Raw genomic sequence first — 26,664 nt, 5'->3', positions numbered from 1 at the left:
TCAAGGGTTCAATCTTGGGCAGAGATACAACCAACCAGTCACACGGCTCCAGTCATAGAGGGGTCTCCCATAATCAATACTCCTTGCATTAGGACTGAACCTGTGGCTACCGGTAGTCTTGAGGAGTCTGCTGTGGTCAACATCTCTGGTACCACTTTAACTCATTCACAACTGCAATTGTTAAACAAAGGCTTATCCTTTGTTCCTACTACTTCTTTTGATTTATTTACTATTCACAGGGATATAGCCCGTTTTGTTAGGAGCTTACAAATCAAATTATTTTTTACAGGATAAGATAATATTAATGATGAGTCTTTATTTCATGCTAAGTCATAGAAACATAGAAATAGACGGCAGATAAGGGCCCACGGCCCATCTAGTCTGCCCACCCTAATGTCCCTCCCCTACCTTTGCCCTGTGAATAGATCCCATGTGCCGATCCCATTTGGCCTTAAAATCAGGCATGCTGCTGGCCTCAATCACCTGTAGTGGAAGACTATTCCAGCGATCAATCACTCTTTCAGTGAAAAAGAATTTCCTGGTGTCACCTCGTAGTTTCCCGCCCCTGATTTTCGACGGATGCCCTCTTGTTGTCGTGGGACCCTTGAAAAAGAAGATATCTTCCTCCGCCTCGATGCGGCCCATAAGATACTTGAATGTCTCGATCATGTCTCCCCTCTCTCTGCGCTCCTCGAGCGAGTATAGCTGTAATTTGTCAAGCCATTTTTCGTATGGAAGATCCTTGAGTCCCGAGACCATCCGGGTGGCCATTCTTTGCACCGACTCCAGTCTCAGCACATCCTTGCGAAAATGCGGCCTCCAGAATTGCAAACAGTATTCCAGGTGGGGCCTCACCATGGATCTATACAATGGCATAATGACTTCCGCCTTACGACTGACGAAACCCCTTCGTATGCAGCCCATGATTTGTCTTGCCTTGGACGAAGCCTGTTCCACTTGATTGGCAGACTTCATGTCCTCACTGACGATTACCCCCAAGTCTCGTTCTGCTACCGTTTTTGCTAGGATCTCGCCATTAAGGGTATAAGACTTGCATGGATTTTGGCTGCCCAGGTGCATAACTTTGCATTTTTTGGCATTGAAGTTGAGTTGCCATGTCCTAGACCATCGCTCCAGTAGGAGTAGGTCGTGCATCATGTTGTCGGGCATTGAATCTTCGTCTGTTGTGCATTTGCCCACTACATTACTCAGTTTGGCGTCATCGGCAAATAATGTTATTTTACCTCGAAGCCCTTCTGCCAAGTCTCTTATAAAGATGTTGAATAGGATTGGGCCCAAGACTGAGCACTGTGGTACTCCACTAATCACCTCCGTCGTTTCGGAGGGGGTGCCGTTCACCACCACCCTTTGGAGCCTACCTCCAAGCCAGCTCCCAACCCATTTCATCAATGTGTCACCTAATCCTATAAAACTCATCTTGCTCAGCAACCTGCGGTGTGGTACGCTATCGAATGCTTTGCTAAAGTCCAGGTACACGATGTCCAGGGACTCCCCAATATCCAGCTTCCCGTCACCCAGTCAAAGAAGCTGATCAGGTTAGATTGGCATGATCTCCCCTTAGTAAATCCATGTTGTCGGGGATCCTGTAGATTCTCCTCATCCAGGATCTTATCCAATTGGTGTTTGATTAGAGTTTCCATTAGTTTGCTCACTATCGATGTTAGACTCACTGGTCTGTAGTTTGCTGTCTCCATCTTTGAGCCTTTCTTGTGGAGTGGAATGACGTTAGCCATCCTCCAGTCCAACGGGACGCTGCCTGTACTAAGGGAGAGGTTGAAGAGCGCGGACAGTGGTTCTGCCAAGACATCACTCAGCTCCCTAAGCACCCTGGGGTGCAGGTTGTCCGGCCCCATTGCTTTGTTAACCTTGAGCTTTGACAGCTCACCGTAGACACTGCTGGGCATAAACTCAAAGTTACTAAACAGGTCAACTGGGCCAACCTTTGTCTGTAGCTGAGGGCCGAGCAGAAGTATTCATTTAATAGTTGGGCTTTTTCCGAATCCTTTTCCACATAGTCTCCGTCTGGATTCCTAAGACGTACAATCCCACCTGAGTTTTTTCTTCTATCACTGATATACCTGAAGAAGGATTTATCTCCCTTCTGGATGTTCTTTGCTAGAGACTCCTCCATGTGGAATTTAGCCTCCCTGACTGCTGTTTTGACGGCTTTTGATTTGGTCAGGTAGTCTGCTCTAGAGTCCTGCTTCACTGATTGTTTGTAAGAGATGAATGCTTTTTTCTTCTCCTTGATCAGGTCTGAGATCTCTGCAGTAAACCACTGTGGCTTATTGTTCCTTCGCCGTTTACTTACTGATTTTACATAGCGGTTTGTTGCTTCTTGTATGGTTGCTTTCAAAGTCGACCACATGTCTTCCACGTTATCGGTTTCTTCTTGGCTTTGTAGCGCCTGGTGAACGAAGTCTCCCATTTCTTTGAAATTTGTGTCCTTGAATTTGAGGACTTTGGTTAGTGTAGTAGATTTAGTGAAACCTTTCCTGATATTGAAGCATACCATGTTGTGGTCACTGGAGGCCAATGTGTCGCCCACCGAGACCTCTGTGACACTTTCTCCATTGGTAAGTATCAGGTCCAGTATTGCCTGATCCCTTGTCGGTTCCAACACCAGTTGCCTGAGGCTTGCTCCTTTCATAGAGTTTAATAGCCTCCTGCTGCTGCCGGAAGCAGAGGTAAGTGTAACCCAATCCACATCAGGCATGTTGAAGTCACCTAGCAATACTGTGTCCCCACGCAAGGTGATATTTTCTATATCTTCGATTATTTCCATATCCAGGTCATCCTGTTGTCTTGGGGGGGTCTGTAAATTACACCAAGATACAAGCATTTGTCCTTCCCTCTGGCCAAATTAACCCAACGGGATTCCCCAGTATACTGGACATCTGAGATTCTCGTGACCTTAATGTCATCTTTAGTATATAATGCTACACCTCCTCCCATCCTGCCCTCTCTGTCCTGGCGAAGCAAGTTGTAACCCGGTATGACCATGTCCCACCCGTGGGAGTCTGTGAGCCAGGTTTCGGATATCGCCACCACATCCAGGTCGGCATTCCTTATTTCTGTTTCCAATTCCAGGATCTTGTTTCCTAAACTGTGTGCGTTGACGTACATAGCCCTCCATGTTGTATTTTTGTTACGTCTCAGTGGGGATATTCCTGCTTGAGCTACTTGAACACCTTTAGCATTGTTTGTGTTATTTGTGCTTTCCTGAGGCCCAGAACCACAATGTGTACTCCCCATATACCCAGAACTACAGTGTGTACTCCCCCTAGACCCGGAATTACAATGTGACCCATAAATATGATGTGACCCTACTCCCGACTCAAAAGTGTATGCACTCACACCTGACCCAGACCTAGAATTTCGGTGACTACTTTCCTCAGCCTCAAAAATGTATTGGCATTTTAGTTCGCCAGGTATGTTGTTTGTGCCTGTACCCTCCCCCGACTTACCTAGTTTAAAGCCCTGTGGAGTAGGCGGGCTAGGCGGTGTCCAAGGACATTCTTCCCTCTTCTGGTTAGGTGTAGCCCGTCGTGTCCATGTAGTCCTTGCAATGCTTCTCCATGGTGCAGAAACCCGAAGTTCATCTCCTTGCACCATCCTCGCAGCCAGTCGTTCGCCCTCTGTATTCGATCCTCTCTGGCTCTGCCCTTGCCCCTCACTGGGAGAATCGAGGAGAAGACTACCTGCGCATCCATCCTCCTCAGCTTCTCCCCCAGGGCCCTGAAGTCTTCAGGTATGCTGTCCGGGCTGCTCCTTGCGGTGTCGTTGGTTCCGACGTGGATTAGAACCATGGGGAAGTGGTCTCGGGGCTTGATGAGTCTGTCAATGCAAGCAGTTACATCCCGGATCCTGGCCCCTGGCAAACAGCAGACCTCTCTTGATTGTAGGTCTGGTCTGCAGATTGGTCCCTCGGTGCCCCTCAGCAGCGAATCTCCGATGACCACCACTCTGCGCTTCTTAGGGGTGGGCTGTACTGTTGATTCCGGAGCTGGAACCGTCTGCTGAACAACTACTTGTAGCTCTTTCTCCAGACCATCCTGTAGCAGCTGATATCTGTTCCTAAGGGTGATATGAGGTGTCGATGTAGAGCTGTCCTGTATGGGAGAAAAAGAGACAGAGTTAGGTCCTCTGCGTTTTCTTGTGGAGGAAGTCACCAGCTGCCAGGAGTAAGCATCTCCATGGGTCCCGATGGGTTCCTCCTGGTGCCCTTGACTCTCATATTAAGGTATTCCGTGATTTGGTCCTCAGAGATGTTGACAATCTGCAGATCTCCTCAGCTCATCGGAGATTTAGCAATCTTACTCGTGCCCAATATGAGGCCCTCCAGTCGCTAAGATCCAATTCGGAATTGGATATAAAACCTGCAGACAAGGGAGGAGCCGTTGTTGTTCAGTCCAAAGCACAGTACTTGTCTCAAATTCAAGCTCATGTGTCTAATACATCTTGGTACACTAAACTTGACACTGATCTTTCTCCTTCTCTTCAAGCGGACATTAATAAGGCGGTTTATGCTGCTTTTGCTGATAATTTAATCACCAAAAAAGAAGTCAAATTTTTGACCCAGACTCCTACTCATGTTCTGTACCTAAAATACATAAGACCTTGGACAACCCTCCAGGTAGACCCATTGTTTCTTTACATGGGACCATCTTGGAACCTTTATCCAAAATGGTTGACCATTTTCTCAAGCCTGTAGTTGCTCAGGCTAAGTCTTTCATTCTGGATACAACACATTTTCTTACCAAGATTAGATCCATTGAGGTTCACCATACTGATTTGCTGGTTGTCATGGATCTGGAGGCTCTATACAGCAACATCCCTCAAGCGGAAGCCCTGAACATCGTATATCAAAACCTGATGTCCTTGCCTAGTGACAATCGTATACCTCCTTCATTTTTGATGACTCTGTCTGCGTTTGTATTGCAAAAAAATTTTTTTGAAACGCATGGACAATTTTATCCCCAGACCCATGGCATCGCCAAGGGCATGGCAATGGCTCCTAGTGTTGCCAACTTGTATGTCACCAATTTTGAAGTAACATCTCTTTATTCCTCCTCATGGATGTCATCTATACGTATATGGCTTCGCTTTATAGATGATGTGTTCCTGATATGGACCGATTCTGCGGAAAAATTCAATGAATTTTTATTTTGGCTCAATACTCGACACCAACTTGAAATTTTCTGCCATTACCAATAACGTGTCAGTTACTTACCTGGATACTGTAGTTACCAAATTATCTGGTAAATTGACTACCTCTGTATTCAGGAAGCCTACAGATCGCAACACATATCTTCACTATTCCAGCTGTCATCCGCCCCGGCTTAAACAGTCGCTTCCAGTGAGTTAGTTCCTGAGAATTCGGCGCATTTGTTCTACCACGGCTGAATTCAAAGTCCAAGCTAAACTATTATCTCAACGTTTCAAAAATCGGGGCTATCCTGACTGGACTATCAGGCATGTGTATTTGAGGGCTCGTTATGCTAATCATGAACTTTTGCTTAAACCTGTGCACACTGTATCTTCGGACCGTCAAGTGTGTGTGATTTCTTACTCTGATCAGGCCCAGCAAGTTGCTAAGATCATCAGAAAACACTGGCACATATTGGGTTTCCATTCTGTTTTTCATGATGCTCCTCGTATGGCATTTTCCCATCCTAAGAATTTAAAAAATCTATTGTCATCTAATAAGATGGATAATGCCAATGTTACAGGTTGCCACCAGGTTTGTGGACATTGCAACATGTGCCAAAATACATTATCTCTGGCCAGTTGGCAGCACCCTCAAACCCACCGTGAATACCAGCTCAGAAGTTGAACCACATGTGATTCCCAGTGGGTTATTTATGTCATCATTTGCCCCTGTGAATTAATCTATGTAGGACGTACTTGTAGGAAGATCAGGACACGTTTAACTGAGCATAAGAGCAGAATCAATTCGGCTGTGACATCTGCTCCGCTCGTTCCTCATTGTCTGGAGAAGGGCCATGATTTTCACGAGCTTACATGGTTTATATTGGAACAACTACCTGGGTCTTTTAAGGGTGATAAAATGGCCCATCTTCCGCTTCGTGAACAATTTTGGATTTTCCACCTTCATTCTGTATACCCTGAAGGACTTAATGATTGTATGGAGTGGAATACGATCATTTAGCTCATGACCCCTCCCCCTGTGTCTTGATTGGCTGTTGCTGTTCATGACGTTGCTGTTGTTCGGCTTTTTAGCGCGGCTGTGCGACCTTCTGTAAGGTCCAACTCCCCCCTGGCTGGCTCCTCGGTTCATCGCTTTGCATTCCATCTGAGAGTTCCTGAGGAAGGGACGTTAATCTCCCGAAACCGGACTTGGTTGAACCCGTCATCTGACATCCAGCTATTTTCAACTGTTCCATCTTACTCTGAAGATAAGTTGGTTATGACTTTCATTTTTGGTGGGAGCTCGCTGGGGAGGGTTCTTTGAGTGCGTTCTGCATCCTTCACATTGATTATTATCATCACCTGATTGTGGTTTATTACTTTTGTTTTGATTGATTTGATTTGCACACACGAGGCCACCAGTGATGGTGTGCAGGCAAAAGTATTGCAAGTTTTAGACGGTTGTCATCCTGGGGACCCTAGAGTGCAGTTTTGTGTTTTTTATTTGGGGGGGGGGTGCTGTAAGTTCTTACAGGCCTGTGACGGTAATCCCGAGCTACAAGGTTTTTGGCTCATCAGAAGATGAACGGTTAATTGGAAGTATGCTTAGGTAAGCGGTTGCGCTTTTGGTCAGGTGACCCAAAAAGGGGTATGGATGTCCATGTCCACACCCAGGCTCATCAGGGGATTAGCGGTTACTGAAAGTGAGCTCAGGTGAGCAAATATGCTTTGAGGCAGGTGACCCAGAATGGGTGCATGGTAGTTCATGCCTACCCCCTTGGCTCTAACTGACATGGGAGGGTCAGGGGCTATTTGTCAATAGCTCAATGTTTTGTAGCTCGGGATATGAAACAATTGTTAATTGTTTATTTAATTGTTTCCCAATAAACAAAGCTGTGGCCTGATTTTACCATCAATAAAGTATCTGTGGTCTATTGCTTGTAATCACTATAGCTAAGGTTATCTAAGGCCTTGGTTTATCAAAGATCGAGAAAGTATCAGTAAAGTGTAAGGGAAGTGGGGTGGGTTGGGTTATAGGGGTGCAACTCGACCATTCCAGATCCATATGTTAATGTTTCTTAGATCTCATTTTCCCATTTATCTCCAGATTTTTCTATTAAACACTAACCTCCTCCTCTTTCAGTCGAAGCAGATGTTTCATATCTTGCAGTTCTTGCTGCTCTCTGTTCAGCCTTTCTTCTTTTTCAGCCAATAGCTTCTCTTGTTGAACAGTCACTGTGTTTTTCAACTTCAATTTCCCCATTAGCGTTTTCAAATCACCTTGTAGCTTCTTAATAATCTCATTCGCCTATAAAACATTATTAAATCATATGATAAAAGATAATCTAGCAAAAATCTAGTGTCACTCTTTTTTTTTATATAAATCTTTATTCATTTTTAAAATCAAATCAACAAGTGCACAAAAATATATCATAAAGTAATTCCAATATAGCACTGTAATATCTAACACATAAAAACTAATAGTGTAAGATCCCCACCCACCCACCCTTCATCACATTCTCAACAAAATAAAATATACTATTTTATACAACATATTATATATAACATATCTTATTGAATTAAATCCACCCCCTTGAGTGTGCTAAATAGAACTAAGAAAGAAAAGGAAAAGAAAAGAATTGATGCCTATTCATCACAATATTTTTCTAATGGCCTCTTTAGTGAAGAGCCAAACACAAAGTTATGATATACAAGTCACATTGGTGAAATTACACAGTTATATACTGAATAACCAATTCCTGTTATTTGTGCAGTGGGTATTAAATGGCCAGGTTATCCACTAAGTGGGTGAATATCACCATTCTGTGGATAACTTTAAACACTGCCCTGGACTATCACAGGCCACAATCAAAAAACTCCCTAAAACTCAATTTTTTGTGTAAAAGCATTTATATAACTGTAAAAGTGGATATATGTCAACCTGTCAAGTAGTATTTGTATCGTATGTTGTGTCGTTAAGTCATTTATTTTATAGAAACGGCCTAGGTTTTATGCAGTGGATATGTTTTAAAGATAAATACATTTTCAATGCTTAAATTTTGCCTCTACTGCAACTTTTACGGTTAGACTGTAAGCATTATTTAATTATCCATGCCAGTACCGTGTTTCCCTTAAAATAAGACACTGTCATATTAATTTTGAGCCCCAAAAATGCACTAGGTGTTATTTTCGGGGTAGGGCTTATTTTTTTCATGTACAAGATCATCTCTCCCTTCCTCTCCTTCACCCCAATTTTTCCTCTTTCCTTTCTCTCCCCCACATGTGCAGCATCTTTCCTTCCCTCACATCCATCCCCTTGTGACTTCCCTCTGCAGCATCTTTCTATCCTTCCCTCCTCATCCCCCTGTGCAGAACCCTTGCCCAACTTCTTAGCCTTTCCTCCCTCCCTCGTGCAGCAGAACCCTTGCCCAGCTTCTATCCTTCCCTCCCTCCCTCATGCAGCAGAACCCTTGAGCACCCCCCCCACGCAGCCGAACCCCCGCTGACCCTCCCCCATTCCATCCAAACCCCGCCAACCACGAGCCCTACATACCTCCCTCCAGTTAATTCAGTCTAGGCACTTTTCATTAAGCTAATGTTCATTATGCAGCTGGCATTGGGTGCTGGCCTGAATAAGAACTTTTTTCCCCAAGGTACTATGTTTCCCCAAAAATAAGCCCTAGCATGATTTTCAGGGTAGGTCTTAATATAAGCCTTACCCCAAAAATAAGCCCTAGTCCCTGGATTCGCCGTCAGCAGTGCTGCCCACCGCTGCCGCCCCCTGCTGATCCTCCATGCTTCCCTCCCATCTGAACCCTGCTGACCGCGAGCCATACCTCCCTCCAGAGCAGCCTCGGGCCGGCAGTACTCTAAACAGGCTGCTTCGCGGCCTTCTCCTGCCGAGAAATTTCCTGTGCCGCATCACTGATGATGTCATCAGTAACGCGGCACATGGAAGGCTCCGGGAGAAGGCTGTCAAGCAACCTGTTTAGAGTGCTGTCAGCCCGATGCTGCTCTGGAGGGAGGTATGGCTCGCGGTCAGCAGGGTTCAGATGGGAGGGAAGCATGGAGGATCAGCAGGGGGCGGCAGCGGTGGGCAGCACTGCTGACGGCGAATCCAGGGACTAGGGCTTATTTTTGGGGTAAGGCTTATATTAAGACCTACCCTGAAAATCATGCTAGGGCTTATTTTTGGGGAAACATAGTACCTTGGGGAAAAAAGTTCTTATTCAGGCCAGCACCCAATGCCAGCTGCATAATGAACATTAGCTTAATGAAAAGTGCCTAGACTGAATTAACTAGAAACCTATGCTGATCCACGTAAGATCCAACCAGTCCAAAGGACTCTTACAGCTCTCACAAGGAAAATATATAGTACATAATCTCAATCTAAGTGACCCTCACTACTATTACTACTACTATTTATAAAGTGCTACCAGACCCATGTAACACTACAGACAAAATAAATGGTCTCTGCACAAAAGATCTTACAATCTAATTCAAACGGACATGGGATAAAGGCTTATACATGTTACATAGGTGAGGGAATAGAAGGAAGGGAGGAAAGAGGGAATGGAAACAGATATGGTGATTTACAAGTTGGGAGGGTAGAGCATAAACAGTTAAAAAAAAAAGTGGGTTTTTAGCCTGGATTTGAACATCATGAGAGAGAGGGCCTGATGCACTGCGTCAGGCAGGATGTTTCAGGCATAAAGCTCAGCAAGGCAGAAGGGACGGAGTCAGGAGTTAGAAGGAGAGGACAGGGGCATCAACGAGACTTACCTGACTAACGGAGCTTCTGGGACGGAGTATAGAGAGAAACAAGGGAGAACAGATACTGAGCAGCTGTAGGTCACTAGCTCCCTGTTCATCTCCACTGTATGTGGAAAAGAACAGGGAGCCAGTAAAGTGATTTGAGGAGAGGAAAGGGGTAACATGAGCACAACAACATTGATGGAATATGAGGCGTGAAGCAGAATTCTTAACAGATAGGAGAAAGATGGCTTAGCAGAACTCTTTAATTTTAATTTAATTTAATTTTATATACCGCTAATAACCGTGAGGTTTCTAAGTGGTTTACAAAAATGATGCATTAAAGATACAATAAATAAAAACTAAATAAATAAGATAGGTACTTGGAAATTCCATAACTGTCCCAGAGGCTCACAATCTAACTAATGTACTTGAAGAAACAGTATGAAAAATAAAAATAAAAAGACAGAGGTAGAAATAGAGATAGAAATGAAATATTCCAACAAGTAATGAATAAATAATTTAAAGATAGAATTAAAATAATAATTAAAGTAAACAAAATAGAGATAAAAATAAGCATAGAGAGAAACAAAAACACACTCCAAAAAAGCATCAAGATCTTTGACTTGTAATTATTATGATCATTTAACACCAGATCTTAAATGCCTTTCCGGAATACATCATATCCCTATCCCTCTCCATACCCACCTCCATCTCCACCCCAATTCATTTCAACCACCATTCCCATTCTATTCTTTAATTGCCATCAACCCGAGTTCCGATGGCTATCATCTGGGTCCCGAGTTTTCTCCAAGAACAGGCGACATCTCTGGTAAAGTAATCTCCACCGCTGCCACACATGATGCGAGATCCTCAGAGGTAGACCCTTCGGAATGGGGGAGGAGTGAAAATGGTGTCGGGTACCCTGCAGGAACGGGCTCCCGAACCGACCATTGGTCTGAGCGTCGAACTGCAGCTCTCCTCTGTCGGCTCTCCCCTGCTGGAATGGGGGAGGGGTGCAGATGATGCTAGGTGCCCTGCTGGAAAGGGCTCCCGATCTGGCTACTAGTGAAACTGGCAGTTGGTGCCGAGCACCGTCAGCGCTGCTCCTCCTGTAGTTCTCTCCCCTGCTGGAACGGGGGAGGGGAGTAGATGATGCTAGGTGCCCTGCTGGAAAGGGCTCCCGAGGATCTGGCCACTAGTGAAACTGGCAGTTGGTGCCGAGCATCATCAGTGCTGCTCCTCCTGTAGTTCTCTCCCCTACTGGAATGGGGGAGGGGTGTAGATGATGCTAGGTGCCCTGCTGGAAAGGGCTCGCGATCTGGCCACTAGTGAAACTGGCAGTTGGTGCCGAGCACTGTCAGCGCTGCTCCTCTTATAGTTCTCTCCCCTGCTGGAACGGGGGAGGGGTGTGGATGATGCTAGGTGCCCTGCTGGAAAAGGCTCCCGATCTGGCCACTAGTGAAACTGGCAGTTGGTGCCGAGCACTGTCAGCGCTGCTCCTCCTGTAGTTCTCTCCCCTGCTGGAACGGGGGAGGAGTGTAGATGATGCTAGGTGCCCTGCTGGAAAGAAGACCTGTAAGAAGCACATTTCAGCAATCCAGGGAACAGGTGACGAGAGCGTAGATGAGGTTTTTGGCAGTGTATCAGAAAGGAGGAGAGGTCAGATTTTAGCAATGCTTTAGAGAAAGAAGCTACAAGTTTTGAATGGTCTGCTGGATATGTGAAGAGACGAGTCAAAGATGATGCCAAGGTTTTGAGCCAATGAGATAGGGCAGATGATTGTGTTATCTATGAGACAGAGAAAGGGGAAGACAGATTTAGGAGGAAAGATAAGGAGTTCAGTCTTGGCTATGTTTAATTTTTGATGATGGCGAGACATCCAGGTGGCAATGTCAGACAGGCAGGCAGATATACTCTGGTCTGGATTTCCATAGAAATTTCAGGTGTAGAGAGGTAGATGGAGAAATTAGGTTCTTACCTGCTAATTTACTTTCTTTTAGCTTCTCTAGACCAGTAGAGATTAATCTTTACGAGTGGGTATATATCCCAATCATGACCAGCAGGTGGAGACTGAAACAAAACTGTGGAATAGTACATGAGAGATACCTTCCCCTATTCCTATCAGTCTGCTGAATAGCCAAGTAGAACTAAGGAACTAGAAACAGAATAAACAATACTCCGAACAGGAGTAATAACTAACATACCCAAATGCTGTTGGAAAATGCAGAGGAGAGATACCAGAAAGACAATGTCCCCACAGCTCGACAGCTAAGCCAGCCGAGCCAAAGCTACGGTTCTTCAATTCTCCCCGGCCCTAGAAAAATACTAGAACCTGCAGCAAAAAAAACCAAAAACTGCCCATGCAACATCCACAAGAACTTAACAACAGACAGGGTGTGGACTTCAACCAGTCTGGAGAAGCTAAAAGAAAGTAAATTAGCAGGTAAGAACCTAATTTCACCTTCTTTAGTACTCTCCAGACCGGAAGAGGTTAATGTTTACGAGTAGGACATACCAAAGCAGTCCCCATCACGGGTGGGACCCCCAAAGGGCTGATACCAGAACACGCTCAATGAACACCGCGTCCCGACGCGCCTGAACTTCTACCCGATAGTGTCTGACAAAAGAATGCAAGGAAGACCAAACCGCAGCCTTTCAAATGTCCACTGGAGGCACAAGCGAAGAATCAGCCCAAGAAGCTGCCTGACCCCGAGTGGAATGAGCCTTGAGAAATTCTGGAACAGGCTTCTGCCGCAAAAAATAGGTGAAAGTAATAGTCTTCTTGATCCAGCACGCAATAGTAGCCTTAGAAGCGCCATCACCCTTATGAGGACCCGCTAGAAGGACAAAGAGATGATCTGATTTTCTGATCTCTTGGGTCCTCTATACATAAGAGCGAATGACCCGACTGATATCAAACCTGTGCAACTGTCTCTGCTCGGAAGAGCCCTCCCGGCTACCCATACGGGGAGGACCACTACCTGATTGATATGAAAAGGAGAAACTACCTTTGGCATAAAGGAATGAACAGGCCTCAAGACAACCCACTCCCTAGAAAACTCCAAGAAGGGAGCCCTACAAGAGAAAGCCTGCAGCTCAGAAACACATCTAGCAGAAATAATGTCCACCAAGAAGACCGCTTTAAGAGTAAGGTCCTTCAAAGAACAGTCGCCCAACGGTTCAAAAGGTGGGTTCACTAGAACTGACAGAACTAGATTCAGATCCCAAGATTGAAGAGGGTCGTACAGGAGGCTTGAGCAATTTGGCCGCCTGCAAGAAGCGAATCACATCAGGAATGGCAGTCAAATGCTGACCTTTCAACAACCCACGAAAGGCTCACAAGGCCGCAAGCTGAACCTGGAGAGAAAACCAAGCCAGTCCCCTGTTCAGGCCATCTTGCAAGAATTCTAGGATGGTAGGCAGGGAAGCGGGAAAAGTGACCACTCCCCACGCATGGCACTACCCCTCAAAGAGGCGCCAAACCCTCACATAAGCCTGAGTGGTAGAAAGCCTCCGGGACCCCAAGAGAGTAGAGATCACCTGATCGAATACCCCTTCTTATCTAGGCGGTCCCTTTCAAGAGCCAAGCGGTAAGACAGAAGGGAGTCGGATCGAACATGGGAATGGGACCCTGCGTCAGAAGGTCATCCAAGAGAGGCAGAGGAAGAGGATCTGCTACCAGATGCCTCACCAGATCTGCGTACCACGGACGCTGAGGCCAATCCGGAGCCACCAGAACCACCAGACCCAGATGGCGAATGATGCGGAGAAAACTCTGCCCATTAATGGTCACGGAGGGAACACATACAATAGCCCCTCCGTTGGCTATGGTTGAACCAGAGCATCCAGGCCCTCGGCCTGACCATCTCTGCTACAACTGAAGAAGCGGGGCAGTTTGGCGTTGCTACTCATGGTCATCAGGTCCATCAGGGGCTGACCCCAAGCCTGTACTATCAACTGAAAGGCCATGGGGCTGAGACACCACTCTCCAGGATCTAAGGTGTGACAACTGAGGAAGTACGCCTTATCATTCTTCACCCCAGCCATGTGAGAGGCCGAGATGTCCTGAAGATGCAACTCCGCCCAGAGCATGATCCGAGCCACCTCCTGAGTCACCTGAGTGCTCCTGGTGCCTCCCTGACAATTGACATAAGCCACCGCCATGGCACTGTCTGACAGAACTTCTGCCCATTAAAAGGGAGCAGAAGGCTAACAGCGCCAGATGGACGGCTCTGGTCTCCAACACATTGATCAACCAGAACGCCTCCTCTGTGGACCAGATGCCCTGAGCTGAGTGACCCAGACACTTAGCTCCCCAACCGAGGAGACTGGCATCCGTGAGAAGCACCGTCCATTGTGGTAGATCCAGACTCACCCCATGAACAAGATGAGAGGTCTGGAGCCACCAACGAAGACTGCAGCGCAAGAAGCCCCGCAGAGGAACAGGGATATCCAAACTGTGCCTCTGGGGCAACCACCGCCAGAGCAGAGCATTCTGAAGAGGACACATGTGGGCTCACCACGCCCACCTCACTATGTCCAGGGACGCCGCCATCTACCCCAAGACTTAGAGGAAATCCTGCGCCCGAGAACACCAGGACGCCAAAAGCAGGCGAATCTGAGATAGCAATTTGCTTACCTCGGGCCTCCGGAAAGAAGACCTTCCCCAAGGAGGTGTTGAACAGTACCCCAAGGCACTCCAGACGCTGAGATGGGACCAACCGACTCTTGGCAAGGGTGACCACCCTGCCCAGCGACTGGAGAAACTCCACCACCTGAGCCGTAACCTGGGTGCTCTCCTGCAACGTCTTCGCCCGAATCAACCAGTCGTCCAGGTAGGGGTGCAACAAAATGCCCTCCGACTGCAAGGCCGTTGCGACGACCACCATCACCTTGATGAACGTCCGGGGAGGCGTGGCCAAGCCAAAGAGAAGTGCACAGAACTGACAGTGCTGACCCAAGATCGCAAAGTGAAGGAAGTGCTGATGGAAGGCCCGAATGGGATCATGCAAGTAGGCCTCCGTCAGATTGAGAGAAGTCAGGAACTCCCCGGCTGAACCGCCAGAATGACAGACCACAGTGTTTCTATGCAAAAAGAGGGAATTTTGAGAGCCCTGTTGACCTCTTTCAAATCCAGGATGGGTCGAAAGGTCCCCTCCTTCTTGGGCACCACAAAGTAAAACGAGTACATGCCGGTGCCGCACTCTTGAGGGGGCACTGGAACAACCGCTTTGAGATCTAGCAAACACTGAAGGGTCTGGCGAAAGGCCTGCGTCTTCCATGCCGCCATACAAGGAGAGGCTAGGAAATGATCTGGCAGAGAGCGGGCAAACTCCAGAGCATAACCGTCCCGCACCACCTCCAGGACCCACTGATTGGACGTGATCTCGGCCTACTGGGGAAAAAAGTCACGCAGCCAGGCACTCACCGGAACCAAAGGGAACGCCAGCAAGGAGTCATTGTGAAGGACGGACAGCGGGGGAACCGGCGGAGGGATTCCCAGCCCCCCGACGGGCCTCCCAAAAGGACTGCATGCGCCAATAAAAACAACCCTAGGAAAACTATGAAGCCGGGAAAGAAGCAGCCCCAAGCCCAGGGCGATACTTGCATAACTCCCGCAGACGCCCATGGGCAGTGCCACCCTGAGAAGCCAGGCTGGCACGGTCCTCAGGCAGGCGGGGCATCTTAGAGTCAGTCAGAGTCTGAACCAACTTATCTAAGTCCTCTCCAAACAAAAAACGAAAGAAAAATTTAGTAAGTTTAGTTTTGGACACGGCATCCGCCGACCAAGCGCGAAGACACAAGGTACGCCGTGCGGCCACTCCAAAGGCCATAGACTTAGCCGAGGTCCGCACCAAGTCATAAAGAGCATCTGAGAGGAAAGAGGCAGCCATCTCGATCTTTGCCACCTCCTGATCCACCAAGGACCAGTCATCAGACTCACAAACCAGGACACGCTCAGCCCACCGAAACACGGCGCAAGCCACCAGCCACCCACAAATAGTCGCCTGGACCCCTAATGCAGAGACCTCAAAATTCTGCTTAAGAATGGTCTTCAACTTACGCTCCTCAGAGTCCCGTAAGGCAGAGACGCCCTCAACAGACATGGTATGCCGCTTAGAAATCGCTGAGACCACCGCGTCCACCACTGGCAACTTTAAAGTAGCCCGATCCCCCTCCAGGATGGGATACAAATGAGCCATGGCACGCGCCAACCGAAATGGTGCCTCCGGCATATTCCACTGCACCAGTACAATATCCCGAATATCCTGATGCATAGGAAAAGAGCGAGAAATAGAACAGATCCCCCTAAGCAGGGGGTCCCCCGCATGCGGGGTCTCCGGTGGCACTTCTTCAAAATACAGCACCGAGGAGACCTGTTGAATCAGGTCCAGTAGCTCATCCCTCTGAAAAAAGCGCACCACGGAAGCCTCTTCGCTGGAAGGCGGGAAACCCGACAACCCGCCGCCAGTGGCCGTCCCCTTGAGAGGATCCTGGAAATCCTCAAAAGGGTCCAGGTCCTCATCAAGGCCGACACGTTCCTCAGATCACAAATCCTCATCCCAAGCCACCAGCGGACGCTTGGATGAGGAAGGAGGAGAGGGTGCCAAAGAAGAAGAGGGAGGCAAAGCCACAGAGGGTGCGGAAGAAAACACCCCCCTCCCCCCTCCTCAAAATCCCCTGGGTGCACACGGGATCCCCAGCTGCCTGAAAATAGGCTCTGCACAAAGAAAAAAATCAAAATCAGGGGAAAAAAACCCTGGGGTGCCACAGCAGGACCCAGCAGAAACTGCCGCTGCTTTTCCAATACAGGGGGAAGGTCACCTAAGATTGCAGACAAAATGGAGGAGCCAGACTGAGAAAATGGCGAAGTTCCTGCCAAAAACAACCCCTCCTGGGCCTGTAATGGCTGGGAAGCCTGAACAGTCCTAGCCGCTAAAGCAGGTAAGCCGGCATCAGCTGTTAAAAAAATCATGAGAGGGAATCCTTTGTACCCTGACCATCACGGTCAAGGGAATCCCTCCGTGGGCAGTGGAAGAAGACCGGGCCTCCCCACTGCTTCCTGCCGACTCGCGAACCACTATCGGTGGGGAGCTTTGGGCGCCTGAAACCACTGCCGACAGAGCTTCTCTACCGCACCGGCCTGAACACCGCTTGCACAGGCCGGCCGCGAGTGCCTCGTGTCTGGAACACAATGAGCACTTTTACCCCTGAGAAGTGCTCACTGCTCCATACGCGACATAGCTAGATTTAAAGTGCCAGTTAGTGCAAAAATACAGTAAATTTAAAGGAAAACAACCCTCCAGACTGCCACTACCTCAGGATTTTTTGTTGTTGTTGTTAACAGAACAGACTCCACAGGCCCTCAAAGCAGTATGCCTTGCTTGATTTAGGGGGCAAGGCTTACTGCTGAGGCTCCTCTACAAAAATGTGGGGAGGTGGAGGAAATGGGGGGAGGGACCCCGCTTGACACCCCTGAGGTCAGACGGATCCCCAAACAGGGCCCATCCAAGCTCAATCCGGCCAAAAACAAGGACTAAAAACCCCTAAACAAATTCCAACAGCCCTACCAAGGGAGATGGGTACAGCTCACTCAACACCTGCTGGAGACTGATAGGAATAGGGGAGGTCTCTCTTATGTACTATTCCACAGTTTTGTTTCAGTTTCCATCTGCTGGTCATGATTGGGATATATACCCACTCGAAAAGATTAACCTCTACCGGTCTGGAGAGTGCTAAAGAATTGCGATTTGTCAGCATATAAGTGGTACAGGAAGCCATGGAAAGATATTAGGGCACCAAGGAAAGAAGTGTAAATGGAGAAAAAGAGTGGACCCAAGACAGAGCTCTGACGTATGCCAACCAATAGCAGCATAGCAGCAAAGGATCCTCCAGAGCTTATGCTAAAAGTGCAGTGAGAAAAATAAGAGGAAAACCAAAGAGATAAGAGACCTGAAACCCAAACGAGGTTGAGGTTGATGTAGTGTATCTAATGTAATGTAGATTTTCAGAAAGCTTTTGATAAAGTTCCTCATGAGAGGCTCCTGAGAAAATTAAATAGTCATGGGATAGGTGGCAAAGTTCAGTTGTGGATTAGGAATTGGTTATCGGATAGAAAACAGAGGGTAGGGTTAAATGGTCATTTTTCTCAATGGAGGAGAGTAAAGAGTGGAGTGCCCCAGGGGACTATACTGGACTGGTGCAATTTAACTTATTTATAAATGATCTAGAAATTGGAATGAGTGATGTGATTAAATTTGCAGATGACACTAAACTGATCAAAATTGTTAAAACGGTCTTTAAAGACTGTTATTGACTAGGGCGGAGGGGGGATAAATTCTGATATGGATTTTAACTGAATATTAAGTGTTGTATCTGAGTTTAAAATGTTATATATGCTGTTACACTTATTGTAAACTTTTAAAAATGAATAAAGAATTTTTAAAAAAACAACCAAAGTTGTTAAAACGCATGCGGATTGTGAAATATTGCAGGCAGATCTTAGGAAATTGGAAGACTGGGCGTCCAAGTGGACAGATGAAATTTAATGTGGACAAATGCAAAGTGATGCACATTGGGAAGAATAACCAGATGCTAGAGTCCACCTTGGGAGTTACCAGATACTAGAGTCCACCTTGGGGGTTAGTGCACAAGAAAAGGATCTGTATGTCATCTTACACAATACATTGAAACCTTCCACCCAATGTGCGGCAATTGGAGTAGTAGACAAAAAATCAAACAGGATGCTAGGAATTATTAAAAAAGGGATGGTTAACAATACTAAGAATGTTATAAAGACCCTGTATCACTCCATGGTGCGACCTCATCTGGAGTATTGCATTCAATTCTGGTCTCCTTATCTCAAGAAAGATATAGTGGCGCCAGAAAAGGTTCAAAGAAGAGCAACCAAGTTGATGAAGGGGATGGAACTCCTCTCGTATGAGGAAAGACTAATACAGTTAGGGCTCTTCAGCTTGGAAAAGAGATGGCTGAGGGGGAGATATGATTGAAGTCTACAAAATCCTGAGTGGTATAAAAGGAGTACAAGTGCATCGATTTTTCAGTCCATCAAATATTACAAAGACTAGGGGACACTCAAAGTTACAGGGAAATACTTTTAAAACTAATAGGAGGAAGTTTTTTACACTCAGAGAATAGTTAAGCTCTGGTACGCATTGCCAAAGGTTGTGGTAAGAGCGAATAGCATAGTTGGTTTTAAGAAAGGTTTGGAAAATTTCCTAAAGGTAAAGTCCATAGTCTGTTATTGAGAAAGACATCGGGGAAGCTACTGCTTGCCCTGGATCAGTAACATGGAATATTGCTACTTCTTGTGTTTTGGCTAGATACTAGTGACCTAGATTGGCCACTGTGAGAACGGGCTACTGGACATGATGGACCATTGATCTGACCCAGTAAGGCTATTCTTATGTTCTTATTTTTAGTATTTATATACCACTTATAGCCTAAGTGGATTACATTCAGGTACTCAATCATTTAAGGATTTGTCTTTGTATCTGTATGATCACTATAATCTCTCATAAAATAATTTCCTCATTTTTCATTTTAGCTTGCCTTCAGGTACGGAAATTCTATTTTCTTCAGTGGTTCAAAAAAAAAAACAAAAAACAGAAGAATGGGATTCTTTTTCCTCAAAACATTTTATTGCAAGCTAATTGTTAAGGATTACTATTAGGGAAGAAATAATTTGTTAGTTCTATATAGGTATTGTGTTCATTTAGTTGTTTTGCTATGACAACGCTCTGGAGATTGGAATAATAGAAGGGTCAAGGGGATGGGACTTGATATACCGCTTTTTCTGCATGGTTGCAATCAGAGCAGTTTACATATTGTGAGGAGGGGGATTCCTCTGTTCACCGAATCTTTCAAAGTGCAGAAATTCAGCAAACAGGTCTATAATGATTAAGGTGTCCTTTCATTAAGGTGCGCTAACCAATTTAGCATGCACTAAATGCTAAGACATCCATTATATTCCTATGGGCATCTTAGCTTTTAGCACTTGTTAATAAAAGGACCCCTAAATTTGCTGATGACACAAAGTTGGTCAATCACAAGAGGATTGTGAAAGATTGCAAGAGGACCTTGTGAGACTGGAAGACTGGGCATCAAAATGGCAGATGACATTTAATGTAAACAACTGCAAGTGACGCATGTGGGAAAGAGGAACCCTAAATATAGCTACATGATGCTGGGTTCTATGTTCGGAGTCACTGCCCAGGAAAAGGATCTAGGTGTCATTATTGAGGATACATTGAAACCCTCAGTTCAATGTGCGACACAGGCTAGGAAAGCAAATAGAATGTTAAGAATTATCAGGAAAGGATTGGAAAACAGATGAAAATATTATAATGCCCTTGTATCGCTCTATGTTACGGCCGCACCTCAAATACGGTGAGCAGTTCTGGTCACCATATCTCAAAAATGATGTAGCAGAATTAGAAAACTGAGTCCAGTAACTTTTGTGGGGATGACACGGTACATAAATCCAAGATTTAGATTAGATTAGAAAGGCAACAAAAATGATAAAAGTGATGGGACAACTTCCCTATGAGGAAAGGCTAAAGCGGCTAGGTCTCTTCAGCTTGGAGAAGTGATGGCTCAGGGGGGATGATAGAGGTCTATAAAATAATAAGACTAGGGGCCATGCGATGAAGCTACTAAGTAGAAGATTAAAACAAACCAGAGAAAATATTTCTTCTTATGTTCTTATGATGTCATACACACTGTGTGGACTCTTCCCACTGCCAAGAGCAGAGAGCTACTATTGGCTCTTTTGACAGATTCAGAGTTTTTTTCAACTTGAGAATTGTGTAGAGAAAAAGAAGTTGATGTGAGAAAGGAAAGTGGGCAATTGGGAGTAGGGAGAAACAGTTTGTCTCTCTCTGGTTAATAGTTTTGTGTGAGCTGGTAGAGAATCTATTTAAGCAGCTGGTTACCTCTATACATATAGCTCTGGGATCAGTGTCCCAGACCCTGAATATACATGGTAAAAGAGGAATTTCTATATGTCCTATTTACCCTCTCTTTACATGATAGTTTCTTCTGAAGGTGGACAAAGCGATGGGACCAAATGGGATCCATCCCAGGATACTAAGGGAGCTCAGAGAGGTTCTGGCGAGTCCTATTAAAGACTTGTTCAACAAATCTCTGGAGACGGGAGTGATTCCTGGGGATTGGAGGAGAGCGGATGTGGTCCCTATTCATAAAAGTGGTCACAGGGATGAAGCAGGAAACTACAGGCCGGTGAGCCTCACTTCAGTTGTTGGAAAAATAATGGAAGTGTTGCTGAAAGAAAGGATAGTGTACTTCCTTGAATCTAATGGGTTACAGGATCCAAGGCAACATGGCTTTACAAAAGGTAAATCGTGCCAAACGAACCTGATTGAATTTTTTGATTGGGTGACCAGAGAGCTGGATCGAGGACATATGCTAGATGTAATTTACTTGGATTTCAGCAAAGTCTTTGATACAGTTCCTCATAGGAGGCTGTTGAACAAACTTGAAGGGCTGAAATTAGGACCCAAAGTGGTGAACTGGGTCAGAAACTGGCTGTCGGACAAACGCCAGAGGGTGGTGGTTAATGGAAGTCGCTCGAAGGAAGGAAAGGTGACTAGTGGAGTCCCTCAGGGTTCGGTGCTGAGGCCAATCCTGTTCAATATGTATGTGAGTGACATTGCTGAAGGGTTAGAAGGAAAAGTGTGCCTTTTTGCAGATGATACCAAGATTTGTAACAGAGTAGACACCGAAGAGTAAGTGGAAAATATAAAAAAGGATCTGCAAAAGTTAGAGGAATGGTCTAATGCCTGGCAACTAAAATTCAATGCAAAGAAATGCAGAGTAATGCATTTGGGGATTAATAATAGGAAGGAACCGTATATGCTGGGAGAAGAGAAGCTGATATGCACGGACGGGGAGAGGGACCTTGGGGTGATAGTGTCCGAAGATCTAAAGGAGAAAAAACAGTGTGACAAGGCAGTGGCTGCTGCCAGAAGGATGCTGGGCTGTATAAAGAGAGGCGTAGTCAGTAGAAGGAAGAAGGTGTTGATGCCCCTGTACAGGTCATTGGTGAGGCCCCACTTGGAGTATTGTGTTCAGTTTTGGAGACCGTATCTGGCGAAAGACGTAAGAAGACTTGAGGCAGTCCAGAGGAGGGTGACGAAAATGATAGGAGGCTTGCGCCAGAAGACGTATGAAGAGAGACTGGAAGCCCTGAATATGTATACCCTAGAGGAAAGGAGAGACAGGGGAGATATGATTCAGACGTTCAAATACTTGAAGGGTATTAACGTAGAACAAAATCTTTTCCAGAGAAAGGAAAATGGTAAAACCAGAGGACATAATTTGAGGTTGAGGGGTGGTAGATTCAGGGGAAATGTTAGGAAATTCTACTTTACGGAGAGGGTAGTGGATGCCTGGAATGCGCTCCCGAGAGAGGTGGTGGAGAGTAAAACTGTGACTGAGTTCAAAGAGGCGTGGGATGAACACAGAAGATTTAGAATCAGAAAATAATATTAAATATTGAACTAGGCCAGTTACTGAGCAGACTTGCACGGTCTGTGTCTGTGTATGGCCATTTGGTGGAGGATGGGCAGGGGAGGGCTTCAATGGCTGGGAGGGTGTAGATAGGCTGGAGTAAGTCTTAACAGAGATTTTGACAGTTGGAACCCAAGCACAGTACCGGGTAAAGCTTTGGATTCTTGCCCAGAAATAGCTAAGAAGAAAAATTAAAAAAAAAAAAAAAAATTTAAATTGAATCAGGTTGGGCAGACTGGATGGACCATTCGGGTCTTTATCTGCCGTCATCTACTATGTTACTATGTTCTGGACTGCCTCCTGTGCACATAACCAGCCATAGGGTATCATAAGAGACCAGGAGCTACAATATTTTAGATAGGTACTTATTTTGTACCTGCGGCAATAAAGCACAGTTACTTACCGTAATAGGTGTTATCCAGGGACAGCAGGCAGATATTCTTGACTGATGGGTGACGGCACCGACGGAGCCCCGGTACGGACAATTTTAGAGTGATTGCACTCTAAGAACTTGGAAAGTTCTAGCAGGCCGCACCACGCACGCGCGAGTGCCTTCCCGCCCGACGGAGGCGCGCGGTCCCCAGTTAGGATAAGCCAGCTAAGAAGCCAACCCGGGGAGGTGGGTGGGACGCAAGAATATCTGCCTGCTGTCCCTGGATAACACCTGTTACGGTAAGTAACTGTGCTTTATCCCAGGACAAGCAGGCAGCATATTCTTGACTGATGGGTGACCTCCAAGCTAACAAAAAGAGGGATGGAGGGAAGGTTGGCCATTAAGAAAACAAATTTTGCAAAACAGATTGGCCGAAGTGTCCATCCCGTCTGGAGAAAGCATCCAGACAATAATGAGATGTAAAAGTATGAACTGAGGACCAAGTAGCAGCCTTGCAGATTTCCTCAATAGGAGTGGAACAGAGGAAAGCTACAGATGCTGCCATAGCTCGAACTTTATGGGCCGTGACAGAACCTTCCAGTGATAGTCCGGTCTGAGCATAACAGAATGAAATGCACGCTGCCAGCCAATTAGACAACGTACGTTTAGAAACAGGACGCCCCAATTTATTCGGATCAAAGGATAGAAAGAGTTGGGGAGATGATCTGTGGGGCTTAGTACGCTCTAAATAGTAAGCTAGAGCCCGCTTACAGTCCAAAGTATGCAGAGCCTGTTCTCCAGAATGAGAGTGAGGTTTTGGAAAGAAGACAGGCAGAACAATGGATTGGTTGAGATGGAATTCAGAGACAACCTTAGGGAGAAACTTTGGATGTGTACGCAGAACCACCTTGTCATGATGAAAGACTGTAAAAGATGGATCAGAAACTAGTGCGTGGAGCTCACTGACCCTCCTGGCAGAGGTGAGAGCAATAAGGAAGAGAACCTTCCAAGTGAGAAACTTGAAAGAAGCCGTGGCCAAAGGTTCAAACGGAGGCTTCATTAAGGCGGAGAGAACCACATTAAGATCCCAGGGGGAGGTTTAAGAGGTGGTTTCACATTAAAAAGACCTCGCATGAATCTGGAGACCAAGGGATGAGCTGAAAGGAGTTTTCCATGGACTGGTTCATGAAAAGCAGCAATAGCACTGAGGTGGACTCTGATGGAGGTAGACTGATGGAGGTAGACTGGTTGAGACCAGAGTCAGACAAAGAAAGAAGATAATCCAACAAAGTCTCCACTGCCAGGGAAGTGGGATTATGATGATGGATAAGACACCAGGAAGAAAATCGGGTCCACTTCTGATGGTAGCACTGCAAAGTGGCCGGTTTTCTAGAAGCAACCAGAATGGAACGAACTGGCTGAGACAGAAGAGAATCATGTGAAGTCAGCCCGAGAGATACCAAGCTGTCAGGTGCAGAGACTGGAGGTTGGGATGCAGAAGGGTCTCCTGATGCTGCGTAAGCAGAGAAGGAAACAGTGGAAGAAGAATAGGTTCCCTGGAACTGAGCTGAAGTAGAAGGGAGAACCAATGTTGCCTGGGCCACCGTGGAGCAATCAGAATCATGGTGGCTCGTTCCCTCTTGATCTTGAACAAGGTTCGTAACATGAGAGGCAGAGGAGGGAAAGCATAGAGGAACAGATTGGACCAATCCAGAAGAAATGCATCTGCTGCCAGACGTTGGGGAGTGTAGAGTCTGGAGCAGAAGAGGGGCAGCTGGTGATTGTGAGGAGCTGCAAAAAGGTCTATCTGAGGAGTGCCCCACTGAGTGAAGATGGACTGTAAAGTCAAAGGATCGAGTGTCCACTCGTGAGGTTGGAGAATTCTGCTGAGTTTGTCCGCTAAAGAATTCTGCTCTCCCTGAATGTAGACAGCCTTCAGGAACAATTGGTGATCTGTGGCCCAAGCCCAAATCTTCTGGGCTTCCTGGCACAAGAGGCGAGAGCCTGTCCCACCCTGTTTGTTGATGTAGTACATTGCAACTTGATTGTCTGTGCATAGCAGAAGGACCTGAGGAAAGAGAAGATGTTGGAAGGCCTTGAGGGCATAAAACATCGCTCTGAGTTCCAGGAAATTGATGTGATGCTTCATTTCCTGGGCTGTCCAAAGGCCTTGAGTTTGGAACTCGTTCAAATGAGCTCCCCAGGCATAAGGGGAGGCATCGGTGGTGATGACAAGTTGATGAGGAGGTAGATGGAACAGAAGACCTCTGGAGAGATTTGAGGATATCAACCACCATTGTAGAGACTGACGCAGAGATGATGTCACAGATATGTGTCGTGAGCAAGGATCCGTCGCTTGGGACCACTGGGTAGCTAGGGTCCATTGAGGAGTGCGCAGGTGAAGACGTGTGAAGGGTGTGACATGGACTGTAGAGGCCATGTGACCCAAGAGTATCATCATTTGCTTGGCAGAGATGGAACGTTGTGGAAGTACCTGCTGACATAGAGATTGAAGAGTTTGAAGACGGTTGGACGGCAGGAACGCTCTCATCAGGACTGTGTCCAGCATCACTCCAATGAATTGAAGTCTCTGAGTGGGGATGAGATGAGATTTGGGTAGATTGATCTCGAACCCCAGAAGTCGAAGTAAACAGGATGGTTTGGTTGGTGGCCTGGAGTACTGTCTGAGAAGAATTGGCCTTTATCAACCAATCGTCCAGGTAAGGAAACACCTGAAGGTGGTGAGAGCGTAGAAAAGCAGCTACCACAATCAGACATTTGGTGAACACTCTTGGAGAGGAGGCAAGACCGAAGGGTAGCACCTTGTATTGGTAATGACGATGGTTGATCATGAAGCGGAGATACTGTCTGGAGGCCAGATTGACTGGAATGTGAGTATATGCTTCTTTGAGATCTAGGGAGCATAGCCAGTCGCCGTGATTGAGAAGAGGATAAAGAGTGGCTAGAGAAAGCATCCTGAATTTCTCTGTGACCAAACATTTGTTGAGATCGCGAAGATCTAGGATGGGTCTGAAATCTCCTGTTTTTTTGGGGACCAGAAAATAACGGGAGTAGAATCCCTGCCCCTTTTGATCTAGAGGAACTTCATCTATGGCGTTCAGAAGAAGGAGGGATTGAACCTCTTGAAGAAGGAGGGAAGACTGAGGAGTGTTCAAAGCAGACTCTCTTGGCAGACTTTGGGCAGGAAGAGTCTGGAAATTGAGAGAGTAGCCGTGGCGGATGATGTTGAGGACCCACTGATCCGAGGTGATGATTTCCCAACGGCTTATGAAATGAGTAAGGCGTCCTCCTATGGGCTGTGGGAGGTGGACAGAAGGAGGAAGACTGGCTACGTCCTGGAGAACCAAGTCAAAAGGGTTGAGTGGATTTTTGTGAAGGAGGAGGTTTCACTTGTTGTTGCTGCTGTGCAGGTCTAGCAGCCTGCCTTTGCTGTTGCCTCTGACGCCTGGGTTGTTGCTGGACCTGTGGTAAAGGACGAGCCACAAATCTACGTTGATAGGCCGCCTGCTGGCGAAAAGGCCTGGTAGGTGGGGTCTTTTTCTTTGTCTTAAGGAGAGTGTCCCATCGAGTCTCATGAGCTGAGAGTTTTTGAGTAGTGGAGTCCATGTATTCTCCAAACAGCTCATCCCCTAAGCAAGGTGCATTGGCCAGTCGATCTTGGTGATTGACGTCGAGTTCTGAAACTCTAAGCCATGCCAGCCTCCGCATGGCCACCGACATAGCCGTGGCCCTAGAGGTCAGCTCAAATGTGTCATAGATTGATCTGACCATGAACTTGCGCAGTTGTAAGA

At 46.5% G+C, this 26,664-nt stretch overlaps 1 protein-coding gene across 1 annotated transcript in view; it reads right to left on the bottom strand.

The window, feature by feature from the left end:
• The window catches only part of SASS6 (SAS-6 centriolar assembly protein), a 175,667-nt gene that overhangs the window by 76,484 nt on the left and 72,519 nt on the right, over positions 1-26,664 (bottom strand). Inside the window, exon 11 of the mRNA XM_033915970.1 lies at positions 7,301-7,480. Within this exon, the coding sequence (XP_033771861.1) occupies positions 7,301-7,480 (180 nt within the window). The remainder of the gene's footprint in view (positions 1-7,300; positions 7,481-26,664) is intronic.

The sequence above is a fragment of the Geotrypetes seraphini genome, chromosome 12 (genome assembly GCF_902459505.1).
Source record: "Geotrypetes seraphini chromosome 12, aGeoSer1.1, whole genome shotgun sequence".
Taxonomy (NCBI): Eukaryota; Metazoa; Chordata; class Amphibia; order Gymnophiona; family Dermophiidae; genus Geotrypetes; species Geotrypetes seraphini.
The sequence above is the reverse complement of the archived record's forward strand: the minus strand, read 5'-3'. Positions and strand labels throughout refer to the sequence as shown.